General features: G+C 39.8%; 1 protein-coding gene across 2 annotated transcripts in view; it reads right to left on the bottom strand.

The window, feature by feature from the left end:
• kif26bb (kinesin family member 26Bb) overlaps window positions 1-20,650 on the bottom strand; it is a 33,630-nt gene continuing 12,980 nt past the window's right edge. Inside the window, exons 6-15 of one of the 2 annotated variants that reach the window (XM_014993681.2) lie at window positions 17,743-17,952; window positions 16,877-16,970; window positions 14,773-15,044; window positions 13,578-13,755; window positions 13,166-13,304; window positions 12,472-12,628; window positions 9,149-12,188; window positions 5,975-6,144; window positions 3,122-3,272; window positions 1-529 (exon numbers count right to left, since the gene is read on the bottom strand). In XM_014993681.2, coding sequence (XP_014849167.2) covers window positions 330-529; window positions 3,122-3,272; window positions 5,975-6,144; window positions 9,149-12,188; window positions 12,472-12,628; window positions 13,166-13,304; window positions 13,578-13,755; window positions 14,773-15,044; window positions 16,877-16,970; window positions 17,743-17,952 — 4,611 coding nt within the window. In that variant the 3' untranslated portion in view covers window positions 1-329. The remainder of the gene's footprint in view (window positions 530-3,121; window positions 3,273-5,974; window positions 6,145-9,148; window positions 12,189-12,471; window positions 12,629-13,165; window positions 13,305-13,577; window positions 13,756-14,772; window positions 15,045-16,876; window positions 16,971-17,742; window positions 17,953-20,650) is intronic. The other variant, XM_088002111.1, reaches the window with a different exon arrangement.

A 20,650-nucleotide genomic window follows, 5' to 3' on the forward strand; every position in this document is an offset into this window, starting at 1 on the left:
GAATTCTGCCTAACCCTTGCGGATGGTCACTAAAATATTTAGTTTGTCTGAAACTTCCTAAGCAATATTTGACCAAATATCAGTGCAAAACAATGGTTAAAATTAGTTATTAAAAGGCCAATGTTAATAGAAGTATAATGTGTTTGATAAGTGCTTGTAATCTTCTAAAGGGCCTGTGAGTCTGGTGACTGGAAATTTCCTTCCGCATTATGCCGTGACTAATTTAAAACCATCAGACTTATTTGAAATAAGATTCAGCAATAATCTCAGTTTTAATTGCTCAGGTTTAAGGACATTCTAAAAAGGAATAAATCAGCCAACTTCTCAAGCTAGAATTGCTTCAAGGTTTTCTGCTGCTGCTGTGCTTTTCGTCGCTTCTTGTGGCGCCTCCTGGTGGACCCATCAAAGCAGGTGACCATCATGGTGTTGGCCTTGCAGAGGTTGACCCTGTTTTCCAGCCGAGCCGTGACCTCCTCAAGGGCCTCCAGGTGCCCCAGAGAGTCCACCTGGAAAGTCTGCCACACGTCGACTGGAGAGGGACAACAAGGTGACACTTAATGTCTAACACTGACCGCAGTTACTAATATATCTGTATTTGTGCTGCTGTACCATTTCAAATCTGTTATATACAACTTTTATTTTAAAAAAAATATATATATTGTTTTTACATATTTGTTGAAACTGGTATGGTAGCAGACAGATAATCTGTGAAAAAATTTGAGTTTCTCTGCCTTCTCCCACTGCCAACTAGAAAAAAAACAATCAGAGCCAGGAGGTGGGTCTTAGCGCTGTCAATCACAATCCATTCTGGTTTTACATTTGCATTCTCAACCTTTTGCAGGTATTTGTTTCAGAAGAGCAATTTACAGGGTGATTTCATAATTTCTTTTACCTTTTCTTGAACTGAAAAAATGTCCCATTTAATTAACTTCATTTATTTATTTTTTAAGATGATATGCTGCCTTCGTAAGGCACATTTCTTATCATCTTGACCAGTTTAATCAGTAAAAGTCCTTTTATTTTACATTCAGACCATAAGCAAACTGTGCCACCCGAGAGACTTTGAAGTTCTGCATAGTATTTATTTAAAAATGAATTTAGTTGTTCAGTGTAGTCAGGCTAATTAGTGTTGTAGCAAGTTTGAATTGCTTTTCTTTTTTTAAATAGATTTTTTTTAAACAAATAAAATTTTATCTGTTATTTCATATTGTTTACAGTTTGTTTTTTGTATGCCTTCTTAAAAATGTACAAGTCATAAATTATTACCACTACTCTAGTTTCAAAATGTTCTGCTGCTTACATCTCATTTTATGTAACCATTGCATGAAATATAACAGTTTGATGCTTAATCTCTATAAGAAAGTTATGATTTCTCCATTCATATTTGCAAAAAAAATAAAAAATAGCCCATCCTTCATATTTCTTCTGAGTTTGTGTTAAAATGCTCACTGGGCAATAATACTCTTGACTAAAGTCCGAGAGGTTAGAGTCCTTGTCAGACGGCATTTTGACTAAAGTCCGAGAGGTTAGAGTCCTTGTCAAACGGCGTTTTGACTAAAGTCCGAAAGGTTAGAGTCCTTGTCAAACGGCGTTTTGACTAAAGTCCGAGAGGTTAGAGTCCTTGTCAAACGGCGTTTTGACTAAAGTTTGAAAGGTTAGAGTCCTTGTCAAACGGCGTTTGACTAAAGTCCGAAAGGTTAGAGTCCTTGTCAAACGGCGTTTTGACTAAAGTCTGAAAGGTTAGAGTCCTTGTCAAACGGCGTTTGACTAAAGTCCGAAAGGTTAGAGTCCTTGTCAAACGGCGTTTTGACTAAAGTTCAAAGGGTTGGAGTCCCAGTTGACGGCGTCTCAACTAAAGTTATACAGCTTTTTATTTTTCTTTCTCACTGTTTACGTTTTAATGATGTTTTTTAAATCTCTTTCTCACATGCTGTTTTTAATTTTAATTATGTAAAGCACTTTGAAATGCCTTGCTGCTGAAATGTGCTATACAAATAAAATTTGATTGATTGATTGATTGATTGATTGAATACTTAAAGTGTAAGTGAGCCACTCTTTAATAACCCAATACCCATGATTCATTGACAGCTTTCTCCTTCCATAACAATTCACCCCTGGTGGTGTTTAATAAATAATTCAAATCGACTGATGTAATTGTCAAAAACTCTATCTGAGTGGTTGAACAGGGCTGTGCTGTTCAGCTGATACACATGCCACATTTAAGTCGTAATAAGCAACTAATCAATTAAACGCATGAATAACTTCCATTCTAATCAATTTGAAGTTTTTTCGTTTTACAGAGACATTGTAGCCTCTTATATTTATGGTTTTTATTAGAAATGCACTGATTCACTTTTTTTCACTTCTAATATCTATGCCGATATTTGAGGTTTAGTATCGGCTAATATCGATCCGATATAGAAAATCAGTGATGAATTGACTCTTTCTTTTTTTAAAACACAAACTTAAAAGTACTGAAATACAAATTTGACAACTCTACACCAGTACAGTACATTGAAATAAACCAATAGCTTCACGAGCTTGGTCAAACATGCAAAAACAACTTTAATTTGTTCAGTCAGTGCAATTAGGAGTAGAGCAGCCAATGAAAAATAAATGACAAAGAAACTGAAACTGACCAAAATAATATTTTGACTACCTTGGTCAAGCATATAAAAATAAACTGCAATAAACCTTTCAAATGAAAGTCCAAATAGTTGTTCTAGATATAATGTAAAATAAATAAAGCCTGACTTTTCTCAGCACACAACGTAGAGTTAGACTGAACAGATCTGCCCTTATGGATACTCGATCTATAATTTTTTTCAATAGGGGAACAGATATTAATATTGGATCAGTGCGTCTCCAGTTTTTATTTCCTTTTTGTTTATTGTTTATGGTTGTTGTGTTTTATTATGGCTGTTTAAATGTCTTCCAGTGTTGTGGTTTTTTTCCTTTACAAAATTAAAGTTTAAAGGGCAAACTTGCATTATATGCCATTATCAAAATAATATAATTTATAACAATAATTACTAGAACAATTGTGACAGGCCAATGCAAGATCACAAAAGATACTCTTCCTGGATAACACTGAACAGAAACCAGAGACATTTTTACTGACACTCTTGGTTCCACTTGGCGGGCTCCAGCATGAGGTTGTGTTTGGCGTGCTCCAGTTCTCTCCTCAGTCTGTTGTACTTGACTCGGACCTCTGAGATCCTCTGCTGACGATGCTCCAAAAACCTCAGCTTGGCGCTGAAGCATCCACGGCCCTGAAACCACCAGTTCACACAAACATTTCACTACTGCATTCTCTCCTCATACGCTGCTTTGCATTGTTGGCTTTTTATTGCACCTCCGTGTTAGGCCTGTGTTAACTCCTGAGTCTTGAAGGTAGGATGAAGAGTGCACAGATAAAACCTCTGGGGAGTGAAGCAACATAGATCTGAAGACCAAAATGTACGGTCGGATTGTGTTAATCTCAAAAACATCATGTTTAAGCGTGATGTTGTTTCTTACACTGGTGCCTCAGTGTTACTTGATGTCAGGTTATAGACTGCAAGTGACAAAAAGTCCTATCGGTCAAAAGTAATATCGCAAAATTCCTTGCAAATATTTCTAAAATAGCGCAATCTGTGGTTTTGATCGCAAAAACTCACAAAAAATAATTATAAAATCCTGGAGGGACTGATCCACGTGAAAAAATGTTGAATGCAGACACTACTATTGGTTAATATTTTTAACAGTTTCTTCTATTTTATTAATACAATTTGCCACAACATTCATAAACATTCATGATCTTGATGTGACCTAAAATAAAATTTTCTGACACCGCTGCTCTAGTCCAGTGTTTTTCAACCACTGTGGCGCGGCACACTAGTGTACCGTGAGTGATCGTCAGGTGTGCCGTGGAAATGATCCAATTTCACCTACCGTATTTCCGGACTATTGCTGCTACGTTTTTCCTTCACTTTGAACATGCGGCTTTTCTGTGGATTTTTCTTCAACCACCAGGGGGCTCTTTAGCAGGAAGTGAATCATTGGAAGTCAAAATTGTAAATCAAAGAAGAACGTGCTAATTTTCATTTGGAACAAGCGCATGCTAGCAGCAGGCACGACGGAGAAATGTTTTCAAACTCATATTATGCAGCTTCTAAGTTGAGGAGTGCCGATCTGGCAGGACAGGAGGGAAATAGAGCCGGTGCACGTAAACTCGGCGTGAACAAAACCGGATTTGGAGACGGAGAACTGCGTCCTTAATATATCCAGCAGTTATTAGGACGCAGCCCTCTGGTGGGTCCTTATGGGAAACCGAGAGCGGCAGAGATGCCAGCGGCCTGTAGCCCGGTGTGGCTGATATATGTAAGTTTCCGGGGGGTGGAGGGATTGAAAAAATTTGAAGGTACGGTTTATAGTATCGTGCGCTCATAGTCCGGAAAATACGGTAATTGGTCTTAAAAGTTTTTTTTGAAAACAAATTAATTATCTGCAAATAATGCCATCTTTGAGTGTCTTTACTGTAGTAATGACTAGCGGCGTAATCATGTAATTTTATTATCACTAGATGGCAGTAGGTACAGAGCATTTTACATTAAAACAAGAGAATTAGTGATTCATGAATGTTACTACATTCATGTATAACGCACGACAGTGTTGTGGCTCTGTTCAGGTGTATTTTTGAAGTGGACATGTTAAGTGCAATTTGAAATAAGAAATGTAAAATATGATAAAAATAAATTTTTGTGTTTATTTGATTCCTATTCAAGACACTTTGATAAGAATAACCATATATGTAATATAGGCGCTACAGAGTATCTTTGTTTATATTTTTGGTTGGTGGTGTGCCTCGTGATTTTTTCAATTAAAACAATGTACCTTGGCTCAAAAAAGGTTGAAAAACACTGTTCTAGTCTGTTGTGGTAAGTTTTGGTCTGTTGCTTTTGCGGGATACAAGGATGTCTGTATCCTGCAGATATCCCTGGACCTGTTGCCCCGGCAATGGAAATCTTGAATGAGCAGAAGACAATAGGAATGGACTCTTGGACAACACTTTAAAATCTGATTATCATAGAGACTTTTCATCTGATCTGAACAGCTTCAGCTACTTTCTAGATGTACAAATGTTGTAGAGAGGTAACACTGGGTGATTCTACAACATATTCAATTCAATTCAGTTCAAAAATAGATTGCAAAAGCTGCCACACTTTTCAGATTTTCACTGGTGAAATATTTTGAAAGCCATGGATCCTTTTCCTTTGCTTTCGCAATTATACCCTACTTTGTGTTGGTCTAACACATGAAATAACGTACGTTGAAGTTTGGGATTGATGCAAGACAAAATGTGAAAAAGGGTCAAGAGGTATGAAGTCTTTTGTATCAATCTGCGACAGCGAAGCAGTGTGTAAAACTATACATTTAAGTGATTCTCCTTGAGGAAGGATTACCTGCAGTTATCTTTGCTTCCAGAGTGACTCTTTGTTCTCTCGGTTGTGGGGCATTGACCCAGTTTCCCCCATGTGCTCATTAAAATTGTATTAAAGTTGGCCGTGTCTGAGACTGGCGGAGACAGACCAGAGTCTCAGGAGGCCTGACCCACCGTCATCTGGGACATAACGTCACCGCATGCACCGCTTTTCTGCTTCTAGGCACATTTTAGCTGTTTATCCAGGCTCACCTTACCAAGCTCAGCAACAATCTGTTTAAATTCCATTCACACTAACAACTAGCAGCTAGGGGTTGTGTTTGTTCCCACTTTCCTTACACTTTTAGGTATTTGTTTGATTTTATAGCAAGGTTAGTTCTTTTTTTTTCTATGTGTAAAAAAAATTATATGCATTATTTATCAAAATGGCTACTTTATGCGTTTACATATAAAAAAAGAAGAAAAACCGCAAATTCTTCCGTGCTGGTTGCCATTAACCTCCAAAGGCAAAAATTTAAAAAAGAAAAAAAAAACTGAAAATGAAACCAGCACCTGTTTGTCAGCACCTGCTCTTTTCTGCATCCTGTGCACATTGTCGATCTCATAAACCTTGATCTCGTACGCCTCCGGTATTTCCCGCTCTGTCCAGTGGGAGCCCAGACCACTAGCCGACCGTTTCAGGGGCAGGGCGGAGTTGTGGGACGGACGGCGCTGGTAGGAACCTGAGAGGGAGCAGAAGCGCGGTGAAGAGCTGCTTTCCCACCACGTTCTCCTCCTTTTCACACACAGCCGTGTTACAGCTACCACTGAGTCGCTTCGTTTTACGGTTGTTGACATCTTATGTGACAGACCAACACAGAGCAGAGTGTAATTATGAAGTGGAAGGAAAAGTATTCATGGCTTTAACATTTCTTTTGCAAATAAAAATTTGGAAAATGTGGAATTTTTGTATTTATCCTCATTTTCAATTAAACGTGTAAAATTCAGTGCAGCCAGTTGTCTTCAAAGAGTCTAACAATAAGTAAATCAAGTCAATCTGTGTATAATTTAATCTCAGTATAAATCCAGCTCTTTTGTGAAGCCTCACCAATTCTTAAAGCTGCAGTATGTAACTATTATACATTTTTATTTTTTTTTACATATTTGCTAAAACTGTCACCATGTTGTGACAGTGTAATATGAGACAGATAATCTGAACTAAAGAAATCGAGCTCCTCTGCATTCTCCCACTGCTAACTAGAAACAACCAATCAGAGCCAGGAGGCAGGTCTTATTGCTTCATGTGGCGTTGGCCATCCCTCACTCTTTCTTCCCCTTTGCTCTCTGCTACACTGCAGCTAGCACAGCCTCTCATGAATGCATGCTAAGGCTAGTTAGCATGGTCATCGATAAAAGTGGAAAAGCGGTTTTCCTGGAACGGTGAGTAGTTTCTCCACCATCGACACATTTATCAGCGAACATTAGGTTGATTGACAGCGCTCAGACCCGCCCCCTGGCTCTGTTTGGCCATTTTTGGTTGGGAGCAGTTCATTTCTTCAACAAATATTTTTTATAAGTTACATACTGCAGCTTTAACATTTGCGTTCTGAACCCAAGTGAAACCAGACACAACTTCCTTGTTTGTTCACACAATCTTGGGCTATAAACAAGGGCACAGCTATGTACTTTCTGAGGCGTATGCAGGCAAACAGGAGCCTGCCCCTCATCAGATAACACGGTTCAAATGAAACAATCACGGTTGTGTTATTGATCACATTATTCACACATGCACAGTCTTTAAATACAGAAAATGCCAAATAGAAATCATTTTTCCACTTTGGCGCCCCTCATGTGTGGCGCCCATATGAGTCATATATAGTGCATAACCTGATTCTGATCACTCTGGACCATTCTTCTTCTCAGTAGTAGTACTTCTGAAATTGTTAGTTTTGTTAAAAGGACATTTTTCATCTGCCTTCTAATATCTTCTACAAGCCATGTAGACGTAACATCAAGTGTGGAACAACATGATCTGGTCAGAGCAAAGTAAAAATAATTTTAAAAAATCCTCACATGCAAAATCAAACATTCCCCAACATCTCCACTTAAAATATATTTCTAGCAACAGCAGTAGCTTCAGTAGGGAATCTAAGGCAGGTTTAAGGGAAACATTGGACTAAATGAGGAGAAATCCTAGAAAAAAAAACAGGACAGGGTCAGAGGTTCACATCTCAACAGGACAAAAACTTTGAATATAAAAACAGAGCCACGAGGGAGCAGTAAACAAAATCAAAGCATATCTATGAGGTGGAATGGCCTAGTCAAAGTTCAGACAGAAATGTAATTGAGAATCTTTGCCAAGTCAAGAAAACTGATGCACAGTCACGCTCCATCCAATCTATCATCAGTTTCCTTTTTAAAACCATGTATAAATGTCTTACTGGATTACGTACGACTTTGTGTTGGTCTATCACATGAAATCCTGATAAAATACATCAATTTTGTGGTTGAAATGTGTCAAAGTGTGGACAGGTTCAAGAAATGTGAATTAATTTGAGGGAAAGAGGAATAACAGGCTGTAAGTACAGTATGTATGATGTTCATGTTCCTATGTTAAAATGGGATTTTTCTAAAAAAAAAAAAAAGAATTTTGCTTTTAGTCCTTTTCTTTTCCTCTAAATCATCTCTACCAGCTTGCAGTATATTTCCTTCACCAAGTCTGAGTGTAACTGCACACACCCAACTTTCTAATTTACTTTATCAGCCAAACACACTTAAGTTTCTGCGTTTATGCTTCCATTAGTAAAGGCCATCACCGGCTTCATGTATTAATGATGTCATGTCATACACAATTAGACATTGAGGCCTTTAAGAAACTAGGCCTTTACAGCTGTATGTCATGTCTAATTAATGTCACATAAATATGTTATGCAGCCAGATTACAAACCAGAGCTGTTCTGGCTGGAACTGCCATTCATGTAGAAATATTTTGTGGTGGCTTGGACTTTTTATAAATCACTTTTATTCAAAAAAGAGCGTTTAGTTTGTAAACTGAGGAGAGAAAAAAATAAACCTTTTCATTTTTTCCATTCTTTTTCTGTTCATCTGTTCATGTTTTCACAAGCTTCATGATGATGAAGTTAAATTAAAAATTAACTACAGTTACATTTGAAATTAACTACAGTGAAAATATCAGTCCTTGTTACAGATTTTGTCATCTCAAAACAACAAAGGAAATCTATTTCTTGCAACCTTGCTAGAAATAGCAAGGTTGCCTACAAAGGTGTTGAAACTACGATTCAGTTTCAGTTCAAACACAAGATGAAAAAGTTGATTCCTGAGAGGAAATGGTCAAATTTCATCTTCGCTTCAACTTTTTAAATACTTTCTTTGCCTTAACACAAACATCATTGCCATGTTAAATATTTTTAAACACAGCACATAACTCTTAAAGGCAGTGAAACAAAACACAACCTATAATTTTGTAACAATCTAAAGCCTAGCATTACCTTTAGCCATGTCAAAAATGTTTTTCTGAAATTTTCATAGTATTAATGTTAATTTTATTTATCTACTGGTAAGACATGGGTACTTCAGTATTTTTGTTTTAATTTAGCAGCCTGTTTGGACAGTTAGAAACATCTAAGAAAATATTTGGAGTAATGTTGTCAGGGTCTTAAAGTACAAATAGGTTCCCAAAGAGAACATGAGTCAGGTTTTAAAAAGCCTTTACTACAGGGGTCTTACCTGTGTTTCCTCTCCTCCGTGATGATCGGCTGCTGAGCAGAGATCCACTCCTGTCGCTGACAGAATCTCTGTTTGACGTGCTGCTTCCTGTGGCTTCACTGTCTCTTACTAAGCTGTCATAACCGCTGCTAACCAGGCTGCTCCGGTTAGAAAAATGCAGGGACGTCTTCCCCATGGCTGGTGGCAAATCTCCGCTCAACACACTAGTGGTGTCGCTCGCGTGCCCGCTTAAATGGTCCGGTGTACGAGGAGCAGTCACCTGGCTGTACGGCGAGGGAAGAGGGGACATCTGATCCGGTCCGCATGAGGAGGGACTGGAGGACCTTTCCCTAAGAAGGTCCGTGATCCGGCCGTTGATGATTCCCTGAATGGCGGATTTTGTAGACGAGCATGTGGAGCTCTGGCTTGGAGTCCGACTGATGGAACGATGAGACCGTGGTGGAGAAGAGGGAAAAAATGAGGACGTTCGCTCAAAGCTAACCATTTTACTGTCTGGTGACAGACTGGCACTGCGGCTGGAATGTTGCAGACTTATGTGGGACATGTTTAGAGTCTTGATGCTGGGGGAAGACTGCCGACGAACTTTGGGAGTTGCGATCTTGAGTTTTCCAACAGCAGAAAGCTTGGAATGAGAATGCTTGGCAGACTGAGACGGGGGATTTTCGGTGTGAAAAAAGTAATGACTATGGTCAGAACGTGGATTTCTCCTAGGGCTCCTATTGGCCCTTGGATAGGTACAATCTCCTTCATAGTTTTCTTTATGACTTCCTTTACAACTAGCTTGATTGCTTCCCTTGGAGGTTTCCTTGGAACTCATAGAAGTGTTACTCCTGCCTCTTTCCATGGTTGGGAAATCTCTTGGGATTCTTCCAAGAGAATTAGTCCTTCTAGCCAGCTGCTCCAGTTTGGTATTAAAAAGCCTACTGCTGTTATCGGCAGGAGGCCTATGCCTGCTGCTCGAATTGTCATGTTTCCTTGTGGGGCTTGGGGTAAAAAGAGATTCATTTCCCTTTCTGAGGGCACACGCTGAATCTTGTTTGACCTCTGGGATGTATTTTTGTGGAGAGGAGGTGTGGAGGCAGTGGTTTTCAGTAGACTGCCGTCTGCCGTGCCTTTTCTCCAGAGTTTCCCCAGGGCTACATGGAGTAGATGATGTCACCCCCCTTGAGGGGTTCTCTTTGTGGCTGGGATTTTGCCAGGCTCTCGGCAGGCTACCTGTCACAAAGGAAACGGGTATGGTTTCATAGCAACCAGGTGCAACACCAGTTCTCATGTGGTTGCTTCCAACATGTCTGCAAGCAGTGTCTACCCCCTCTGAGACCTTCTGATTGTGTGTGGAATAAACATGCTTGCAATCTCGAGGGTGGCCTTTATCTGTACTTTCAAGTCTCTTTTCACACATTTTATTCTCCAAAGCTTTTTTGCAGATATGCTTATCTTCTGAGACCGGTTGGTTGAAGGAAGTTAGACTACTTGTTCTATCAGGCTTCTTAAGATGATGAATCTCAGAAGCACAACTTTGAGTCTGCTTATCTACATTATCGTCCTCTGCACTTCTGGTGTTTTTTCTTTTGAGTTCAGAAGCTGAGTTGACATCTTTAGAGGTTTCAGGAGTACTTTTCTCTTCTTTAGCATCATCTAAATCACAGTCCATATTCATCAACATAGGGTTAATAAATGAAGGTAAGAACCTAATTTCTCTTTTGAAATGATTTCGACCCTTTTCATTGCATTGTTCTGTGTTTGTAGACTGATCAGCAGGAGGCGCTGAAGCTGAACAGTCATCACTGATGTCACCAATGATTCTGATAGGTTGGGAGCTAGCAGAGGTTTGACCATGTTCTTGTGACTGTGCAGGCTCTCTGATACAAATAATGTTCCCACCTGTGCTCCCGCTGTTGTATGCTCCACTGATGGTCACCTCCTCTACCATAGAGAAGACCAGTTCGTCTTGACCCATTTTGTCCAATGGCTGTTGAACTGTCACCGTGATGGTGGCCTTCATTTCCTTACTGTCCTTTGCGCTGTGATCCCCAATCACAACGCTTTTAGCCATAGAGTGTGAAGAGGAGCAAGAGGATGAAGGAGATATGGGAGAGCTTTTACCGATGGGTGAAGCGCGTTTATCTGGTTTGAACCAGTCTGCAGCTTCATGGTTCTCCGGTGGTGGGTGTTCAGATAAACTGGCAGTAGCCTTGCTATGGAAATTTGCTTCAAGACGTTTGGATAGGACATTGTTACATGACTTAACTGCTCTCGTTTTAGGAAGCTCAGATGGGCATGTCATGCTAAGTCCTAGAGCTTGATTCATCAGCTCTTCACTGGAGCTGTTTGCACTACACTCCTCACAGTCAAACAAACCGGAATCCTCCCTCTGAAAACTGTCTGTCAGGACAGCACCATCTGTCTGCTTTTCCCCAAAAGACGCCTGAGTACAGCCTTTACCCACATTCAACAATGTATGTGGGGCTTTGGATGCTTCTTTCTGGGGTTGTGTTTTGGCTAAAATATTCTGAAGAGTAGCACCTTTCAAGGAGGACTTGAGGACTTCCATTGTTACCTCACTTCCATCGATACAACCCAGACGTTCTTGAAGTTCAGCAAAGGTGTCACACTTAAGACAGTCTCTCTCCGGTGGTTTCCCTTCAGCTCTCAGTCTTTCAATGTTCCCCTGTACAGTTTCCTCTGTCTTTTTTTCTCCGTGCAACTGAGGAATTAGCAAAAGTTCCTGGAGAAGCGCTGTGAACTCTGGGTCATCCAAGTCGGACTTGTTAGGATGCAGAGAAGGTATGATCGGCACAAACTCGGGTTGTGCCAGCATTGGGGCTGTCTTGGAGTGGACCGAGCCATCAGAATTTATCTGGATGACGGTGTCACAGGACTGGTCACTGCTGGAGCGATACAGCTCACCACGTAGCCGGAAAGACGGGAAGTCCACGTCTACCTCTTCTGTGGAGTGGAATGCTCGCAGAGCCAAATAACGAGGACTTTTTTTATCTTTGGTCAAACTCCGCCCACAAGGAGAACATGATGTCGACTGCTGTAAGACATAGATAAAATATGTTGTTGGTTCAAACAGACTGTGCAGTATAGTAGACACAATAATAACACAATATGGCTAAGGGTGATCGAAAACTTAGTGATCAATAGTTTATGCATTTAGAGCTTTGTTTGTTTCACCCAATACTACAAATTTCTAAATACATGGTGATGTAAAACTTGATTGTATCCACATATAATGTTAATATAACCACCACAAAGACTGATAATTTGAGACTTCTACTAGATCAATTAGCTGGCAGTAATTAGGTATTGTGTTGTACCTTTGTCTTCTTCTGTGTCCTGCGAATGCGAGAAGCCAGCTGAATGGTAGCAAAGGACTCTTGAAGATGTGCTAATGAGTCAGCAACTTGACCAATCACAGCAATGTGGCAATTTGAAGGCATGGATTCCCGAAGGAGCATCGCCAACTTACTGCACCTGAGCAAATACATATTCATATATTCAGATAATAACTTCAGACATCCAGTTGTTCTGCAATTGTATAAATGTACCGGAAATTACCCACATCGCTGGTAGATTTGGATTTAAAGTTATTTTATTCAATTAAGAGCTTGTTTTTATGATTGTGAATGACAGGCTTTTCCCAAAAAATATTATTGCCCTAAATATATGCTTCTGTTTACCTTGCATCCCTTTTGTTCTACATCCTTGGAATCTACAACTATTCAGTATTCATTAAACTATCTGCTTTGAGATGTTGTCACTAGCATAGCCAACATGTCTATAGCATTTCATTGTATTAGTGAAAAGAAACATGTTGGTGAAGTTAAAAAAAATACTTAATACTAAATTTCGGATACTAAAGGTAGCGGAGTGGTGTGAATCATTTTGGGATATGAATATATTCCAGGTATACATTTTGTGAAAGATTAGTTAGACAGTAACACAGTTGACTTTAGAGACATATATTTTGCAAATGTTTACACCAATGTCAGTGTGCATATAAACTCTTACTTGCTGGGGATGGTTTTATTCCCGCTTAAGAGAGCCAGGACAATGGAGCCCAAGTCAGAATGAGGAAGCTTGTTTTTGCTCACGCCCCTCATCCCACTGCAGACATCAATCATGGTCAACTTAGTGGTTCCCCGTGAACCTGGGAATGGAAATCAAACAGAAAAAGAGGGTTGGTATTTTGTGTAAATGAAACCATTATAAATTACATAACTAAGTATTGGAAGTACTAAGTTTTAAACTAAACATGGAAAATAATATATTGGAAAATGCATAAAGCAGTTCATGCAGCATTCCAATTTTAACTCCAATGTCAGGAATTTTTGGGTTCCGAGTTGGAAATATAAGATAGGCATGGTAGCTCTACTGTAATTCACCAGAAAAAAAAAGCTGGAAGAAGAAATTCCATGAAAACCTTTTCCAATGGTGCTGCTCTCAGTACGAGGTGGCTGGACGTAAAGGGTGAAGAACATTATGGAGCTGTGACACAGGTATGTAATAAAGTCGGTGTGTCGCCGTGCTGCAATGGCTGCGTCCAGGAGAGAGGCGGCTCGCTCTGCTGTGGGGGCCTTCACACGGTTGTGGTTACGTAGCTAGAGAGACAGCAGAAAATAGCATTAGTATTTAGCTTGTACATGTGTTGGACGCATGTTAGCATTGTAGCTATCATATCTATGTTACTATTGGCAGTGCTCAGGCGTGGTAAAGCTTTGATCTGGAAGCTGGCAGAAATGTTCACAACCAAATTAAGTTAAATGTTCAGATGACGCTAGCTGCTTATGCTAGCTGTTTCTTTATTATTTATTTTTTGTATCATTTATTTCTTTCCATACCAAGCTTGTTCAGTTTGGAAAGCGACCTGCTGTTGATAATTGAATTAACAATTAAAGTTCTATTTACTGGAAACCAATAACCTAATTATCAAATAAAGCCAATAAATTAGTGATGCAAACTTCAAAACCATAGATGCTAAAAAAATTGAAATCTAATCACAAAATCAGATATTGACGAAGCATCTATTTGGCATAAACTCAGGTTTGAACCCTGAACTTCTTGCTATTAGGCAGCCGTATTGGATGATGATAATGTAGCAATTAAGATTTAATATCCCATCCAGATTTTTATTACCATGACAAAATGAATCTCAAATTGTATTGCATATTTATTTCATTACGTAGAGAAAGTAAAAAATATAAAATCAAACTAACAAATGTTTCTGTCAAAATTAATTTGTTTCGCATAAATACACTAAAATGACATTATTGGCTTGGTAATAAATCTTATTATGATGTAAACACTCCCTACATGATACAGCTTCTCGTTTCAAGCAGTTACAGGAACTGTAAAATAGCTCTCCATTAGATTCTAATTCTTTAAATGGAGTCTTTGATGCATTGCCAACAAAGCTGAGCCAAAAAGAAGCCATTGCATTACCAGTTAGCTACACCCTCACAACTCTCTGGTGGCTGGATTTAACCTCGTTTACTAAGATTGATTGGATTGTAACAAGTCATTTGGATAAAAAAACGTGTTTCTTAAAAGGACTGAATTTGATTTTGTTCAACCTGTAAAACGTATTTTCCCTCACAAATCGCAAAACGCCCTCATACCTGTATTCCGTTCACTGGGTCCTCGGTGACTCTAACGTGGGCCTTCGGGCTGCCCTGCACGCTGCTCGGCGAGGGAACCACCTCCCCCAGCAGGTCTCTGAGGGTGTCCTCTTCGCCACAGCACAGCTCCACGGCCGACACAGAGACCGTCAGCTCGGTCCAGGTCTTCTCCTTGCGCCGCTCAATGGCGCTGTACAGCCAGGAGATGGCACAGGGAATCAGGCCGAGCTTCTGCAGGTTGTCACTGCTTCCCACCATGCTGGACCAAGACGCTGAGGAAAACAACATAGCAGGCGGATGAGTGTTAGCAAGCGTTGTGCCAAAACATGAAAATGTTACTTGACATCTCTTTTAATATCAATAATCATTTTCTGCCCATAGGTTCTTTATGTTCTGATCTTTAGAGCTTTTTATATTTTTTCCATCCATCCCATGTCTAAACGGTTGCAGGGGAGACGGTATCTCCAGCTGTAATTGAGCAACCCTGGACAGGTTGACACCAGTCCGTCACAGGACACAACTATTTACGCACAAACTTATACCCAAGGGCAATTTAGAAAGACCAGTTGACCATACAGTCATGCTTTTAGACTCAGAGGAAGCTTCAGCACCCAGAGAGAATAAAATGTCTTAAACTTTCATCTCGCTGCGATTTTAATTGCTCAGTGTTTGGAAGCGTGGACGGCACGGACTGAATGGCTTCGTTCACTTACTTAGTCAAGTTCTACGGAGGTCTGCTAATGAGCTAATATTTGAGCTAGGTATGCAGAAGGACAATAAAAAAAAGCACACCTGCAAGTCCACCTCTAAATGGTTTAAAAAATGATGGAGACTTGTATAGAGCAGCTCATCAATTAAAGAAGGCTGTTTGGTCTCAACAACTCCTGACCTGAGTAACTTTACTGCACATCTTTCTTCTCTTTCAGCTCTTTTCCTGTCTGAAACTGTGATTAAAGGACAGCAGCACCACAAACTGTTCAAAACTAAATGAAAATAGAAGGATTTTTGACTGGCCCTGTCAAAGTCTGATCATAAATCCGGCTAATTAACACTTGGTTGCTCCCAAAGGTGACACAACCAGTTATCATCCTTATGGAGCAATTGGTATGGATCCATTTGTTTTTCCTCAATAAAGAAATTATTTTAAAAGCTACATTTCACATTCACTCAGGTTATCTTTGTCAGATGTTACCATTTATTTGCTTATTAGAAACATTTGTGTGACAAAAAAAAATTGAAGAAATAAAACCAAGCTAGGCTCAAATATTTTTTATCAGCGGTGTGTATTTGCCAAAGTCCAGAACCTCCTACAAAACCCCAAACAGATGCCATGTTGCATCTCTTTTTGCACTTTTGCCCTACATTCATTGTGAGATATAGGTCTGGCTTTACCTTCTCTTGTCTTATCCAAAGTCTAATTGAATGAGGATAAGAGAATTGGTTTACTCCAATTAAAGGCCGAGCTGCCCGCCGTTATTCAGGGGGAATGGTATTCTGTTTAGGAGATTGATATCCCTCTGGCCGTGGGCCACATGCACTCCGTATCGGCCGACTAATTCAATCAGATTTACGGAGGGTGGCGTCATGTGAAAAAGCAGTTACAAGGAGACTCTGTCCTTACCGCACATGTGTGTGTATGTGTGTGTGTATCTTGGTGTCTGTGGTTAAAAAAAAAAAAAAAATCTATTAAATCCCTGCAGCAGCGCTAAGTGCAGGGTCCCATCTTCCTAATAGAAACATATCACAGCCCACTTTGTTTTCAGTCAATCTTAGAAAAAGTGTCCTTTGGAGTATGGAAGGAGTAGAATTTGAAAAATGTCAATGTATGGTCTGAATGATAAAGAGTCAAATAGCTGAAATGGCATGACATAAATATGGCTCAGGAAAAAGAAAAATCCACAAAAAAAGCAGAGGAAATATGTCAAGACTAACGCAAGGACACAGAGAGGCAATGGAGGCTTGGAGTTTAAGTCGAAAGGAAAGATTGAACGATGATAACAGTGGCAGGAGGAAGGGTACAGAGGGGCTTTTAACATTTATAACAGCGTCTCACTCCCAGCTTAAGATTTTAACCTGTGACCTCTCGCTGCTTCCGATGACTTACCCACATCAGCACATCCTAGGCCCAAAACGCATCCATCACTGCCGCTGAGGACACAACGGATGACGTCAGCCAAGATGCCTGTGCAAACTTCAGCCTGGGCAAACGGGACAAAGGACAGGGCGATTGATCTCAACGCTGAAAATCTGAGCGCCGTCCAGCTGAAAATCAGAAGCAGGAGGGCAGTTTACACGGGTTTTCCCTCGAGCTTTGACACGTGTAAGCCGAGCCGGAGAGTCCTACCGGGGGGAGTGGTGTCAGTTTTCTGGTCATTAGACAGACGGGGGGAACCACAGTGGGGTGTACAGTAATATACAGAAGGATGAATTGTGCTCTGAATGCCTTTTGTATCTGACATATTAGCACAAAATGGCAGTTACATTAAAATCCAAACAGAATCATTCAACCAGTCTCTAGCTGCATTTCCATTAACCGTATAATTGCCCAGTTTTACATTTCAAAGATATTTGCTTAATGGAAAAGTCAATTTTGAAAAATCTCTGGTTTTTCCATAAAAAGTTTTAATATTAGGATGAAGAGAATTTTTTTTAGCCGTGTCAAGATTGGTTGATTTCACAAAACTGCGACAGAAACACTTTCTGCATCAACGAGTCACATGATCAACAACCAGATGTTGCCATGAAGAAGAAAACTTCAGGAAGTAGTTGGAGGATCATGGAGCAGAATGGTTTTCAACAACATAATGCGTGAACAAACTTCTTCGTGTGGGATTTTAATCGCGTTTCATATTTAATGAAAACGCCACATTGCGAAATTGTGTTCTTTCAACATTGGCAGAATATTGACAAAGTTTTGCACACATTTGCAATTGAAACACAGCTTATAATTGTTAGTATGAAGAACCAAACCTGTCCTGAATCCTGAGAATAAGCTGCGTCAAAGTTGAAGGTCTTCAGTGGACTTCTCCTCTCCCTGCCTAGAGTCATTGTGCTGTAGGATAAGTGTTTGGTGACTGGATCCATGATGGTGACTCTCTTCCTGGACGGGTCGATCCGGAGAACAGGTGGCTGACCGTGGCTCTCTGACAGCAATCGGCTCACCCTCAGCACGACTTTGACCTGAGAGTGGAAGGGAATGAGAAGGAGAGCCATGCTGATTATCTGCTGTACACACCAGGCTGCGGAGCGATGATTACCCTGTTAAATCTCAGATTACACACGGAAAATCAGCTGAATTGAGAAAGAGAAGAATGTTGTGCCAGAGATAGGACAATTTACCCAAACTACAAAATCTGTCCAAGAGTGAGCTGTGAAACATCTGATCTGCCCTGCAGATTGTTAGTCTGATAGCTTTGTCTCACCACAGCCAAATTTCAAAGGTCCTGATCCAATGGCAGAAGAACCACAAGTACAGTAAGTATCAGTATCCCTGTACTATGGTTTTTGGAAGGTTAAGTGGATCTTTAAAATACTAGACTGGTGGGTTTTTCCAAAAATATCTTAAATGTTTGAACATTTGGTGTGTCTGTAAGGTCTTCCATAAGGACATGTTCTGGTTGCAGGTATCCATCATGCATTGTACTTTAAGAAAAAAGTAGTTATTGGATTTTTTTTGTAGAAGTGAACAAACAAACGAACCTGCATACGGACAATAGAATGACACAGTGGACCCCCTGTATTTGCAGTGGTTAGGGACAATTAAAGACATCTATAACTACCTATTTTAATAGTTCAAACACCAACTATTCTGTAATAATGTTTGGCACTACCATAGAAGCTAGCGACCATTGATTTCCTTATACATGCTCTTGGAGGTACAGCCAGTCACCGGCAAGTAAAATGAATGGTGGTCCTGGATTGGCTGTTTTGCAAACGTCAAGTAACATTGCATGTAAGTAATTCAGCTTTCTAAGCAGTGCTGTCTTCCAAAGAAATCCATAAATGGGCTAATTTTTCATGAATAATTTGGAATGAGAAACCACAGAGAAATCCACAAACAAGTGAATCTGGGAATACTGAACTGTGAACAGGAGGGCATCCACTGTACTTAGTTTTTCTGCCCACACTGCATTATTCTATTTGTGTATTTTTTGTGCTGAATCAGAGTCAGGTTACTTTTGTATCTGAATTTGAATGGAGTCAATGATTTATTCTGAGAAGCATTTGGGTTCAAATATAGATATCCATTAGACGGTTCAACCACCATGAATCAGCAATAAGCCAACCTTCAATGTGCAAATTTCCTCTACTGCTTACAGTAATACCCTGCTATTCACCACTAAGACTGAAACAGAAATCACAGAGTTGCTACATGCTACACATGTGTTATTATTATGCCTACCCTAACTTCACCTGGGAATCCACTTTATCTGCAAAGCTAAATTAGCCTAGCATATCAGTCAACTACTTTTGCAGCTAGCTACTGCTGATTGATGAGTGATGTTTGGGTACAGGCTGAACCAATTTGGCAGTACGTGTTTTTTCCTCAGAGAAGAATGTAGACTGGGAAAATAATGTACAAGAAAAAATATAACTTATTTGTCCATAAACTGTTCAGCTTTCAAGTAGCAGCAACTGATTATGGAATTGTCTAAGAGGAAGTTGCTAAAAGTAACTTGGGAAAGTATATTCATGCAGCAAAGGGATGAATTTTACAACAACAATCTACAAAGTATTGTGTTTAATTGAGCTAACTGTTAGCCCACTACTAGCTTAATGTTTGGAGCTCTTTGAAAACAGCATACTGTTATTTATGCTTTACTGTAGCTTTTAAAAAGTGGCTTATGACTTTGTGTTTACTAAAGCATATGTTGTATTCTGAAGTAGTTGAACATCGCCTCAAAGTTTTAGTTAGCCAGCAGAGGGGAGATGCTATTTTCAGTTATGTTGCCAGAAACCTCAGCTTGGAAAGACAGAAAAGCTTGAGTGAACAAAGCGATGGCGTCAAAAAGGATTAGCATTGAGTCCTGGGAGTCGGGGCTAAGATAATGAACTTAAGCAGTGCGAGTCGTTGTAACTGACATCATTTCACTGCGCTTTTCTTTCACAGCCAGATACAAACATTTAAATTCTTCATGAATGACCTGCAGCAGTTAGATAAATGTTTGAAATGAGAGAAAATGTATTTGCAGTTCCACTTTTTAATGTTTTGTTACATAGCAACTGCACATTTAAATGGGATTGTACTTGATAAACACAAAGCAGTCCACAACTGGGAAGCAGAAGGAAACTGACATCGAAAAATATTTTGTACAAATATCTGAAAGGTGTGGCATGAAGATTTATCAGGGACAGGGAGACTGGTTGGAATGCTTGTTGTATGCTTTGTTAAAGGAGAGTTTAATTTAACACTTGGAGGCTTCTGAATATTAATTTCATGAAGATAAGTTGAAGGAGAAATATTGCAGGTTCCATGTAGTTGAAATTGCATCCACTCAGCTAAAAAAAACTTAGCTTAAGGCATGCAGGAATGTGAGCAGAGGTAACCAGAGTCAATTATCCAGGCCAGTAGATGACTCTGATGTTTATCTTCTCCATTAGTATCTTTCCCTACCCCACTTTCTCTTTCCTTTCCTCTTCCATTACTACGCTCTCATTCCAACGCAAAATGAAGCCGATCATTTTCTGTTCGTGATTTAGCTCTGCGAGATCCAAAGTAGACATGCCCATCTCGACGCCCAGATGAATATAATTATCTTGATGTTGCACAGAACCGCATTACACCGCTATGAGATCACCCCTTAGTGTCTGAATCTGAAAACCCGACAGCCGCGTTTCCTGCAGCATGATGAGTGCTCAGGATTTCTTCCAGCTTCTC

This window comes from Poecilia mexicana, unplaced genomic scaffold (genome assembly GCF_051168715.1).
Source record: "Poecilia mexicana isolate PSO_F unplaced genomic scaffold, ASM5116871v1 scaffold_21, whole genome shotgun sequence".
NCBI classification, from domain to species: domain Eukaryota; kingdom Metazoa; phylum Chordata; class Actinopteri; order Cyprinodontiformes; family Poeciliidae; genus Poecilia; species Poecilia mexicana.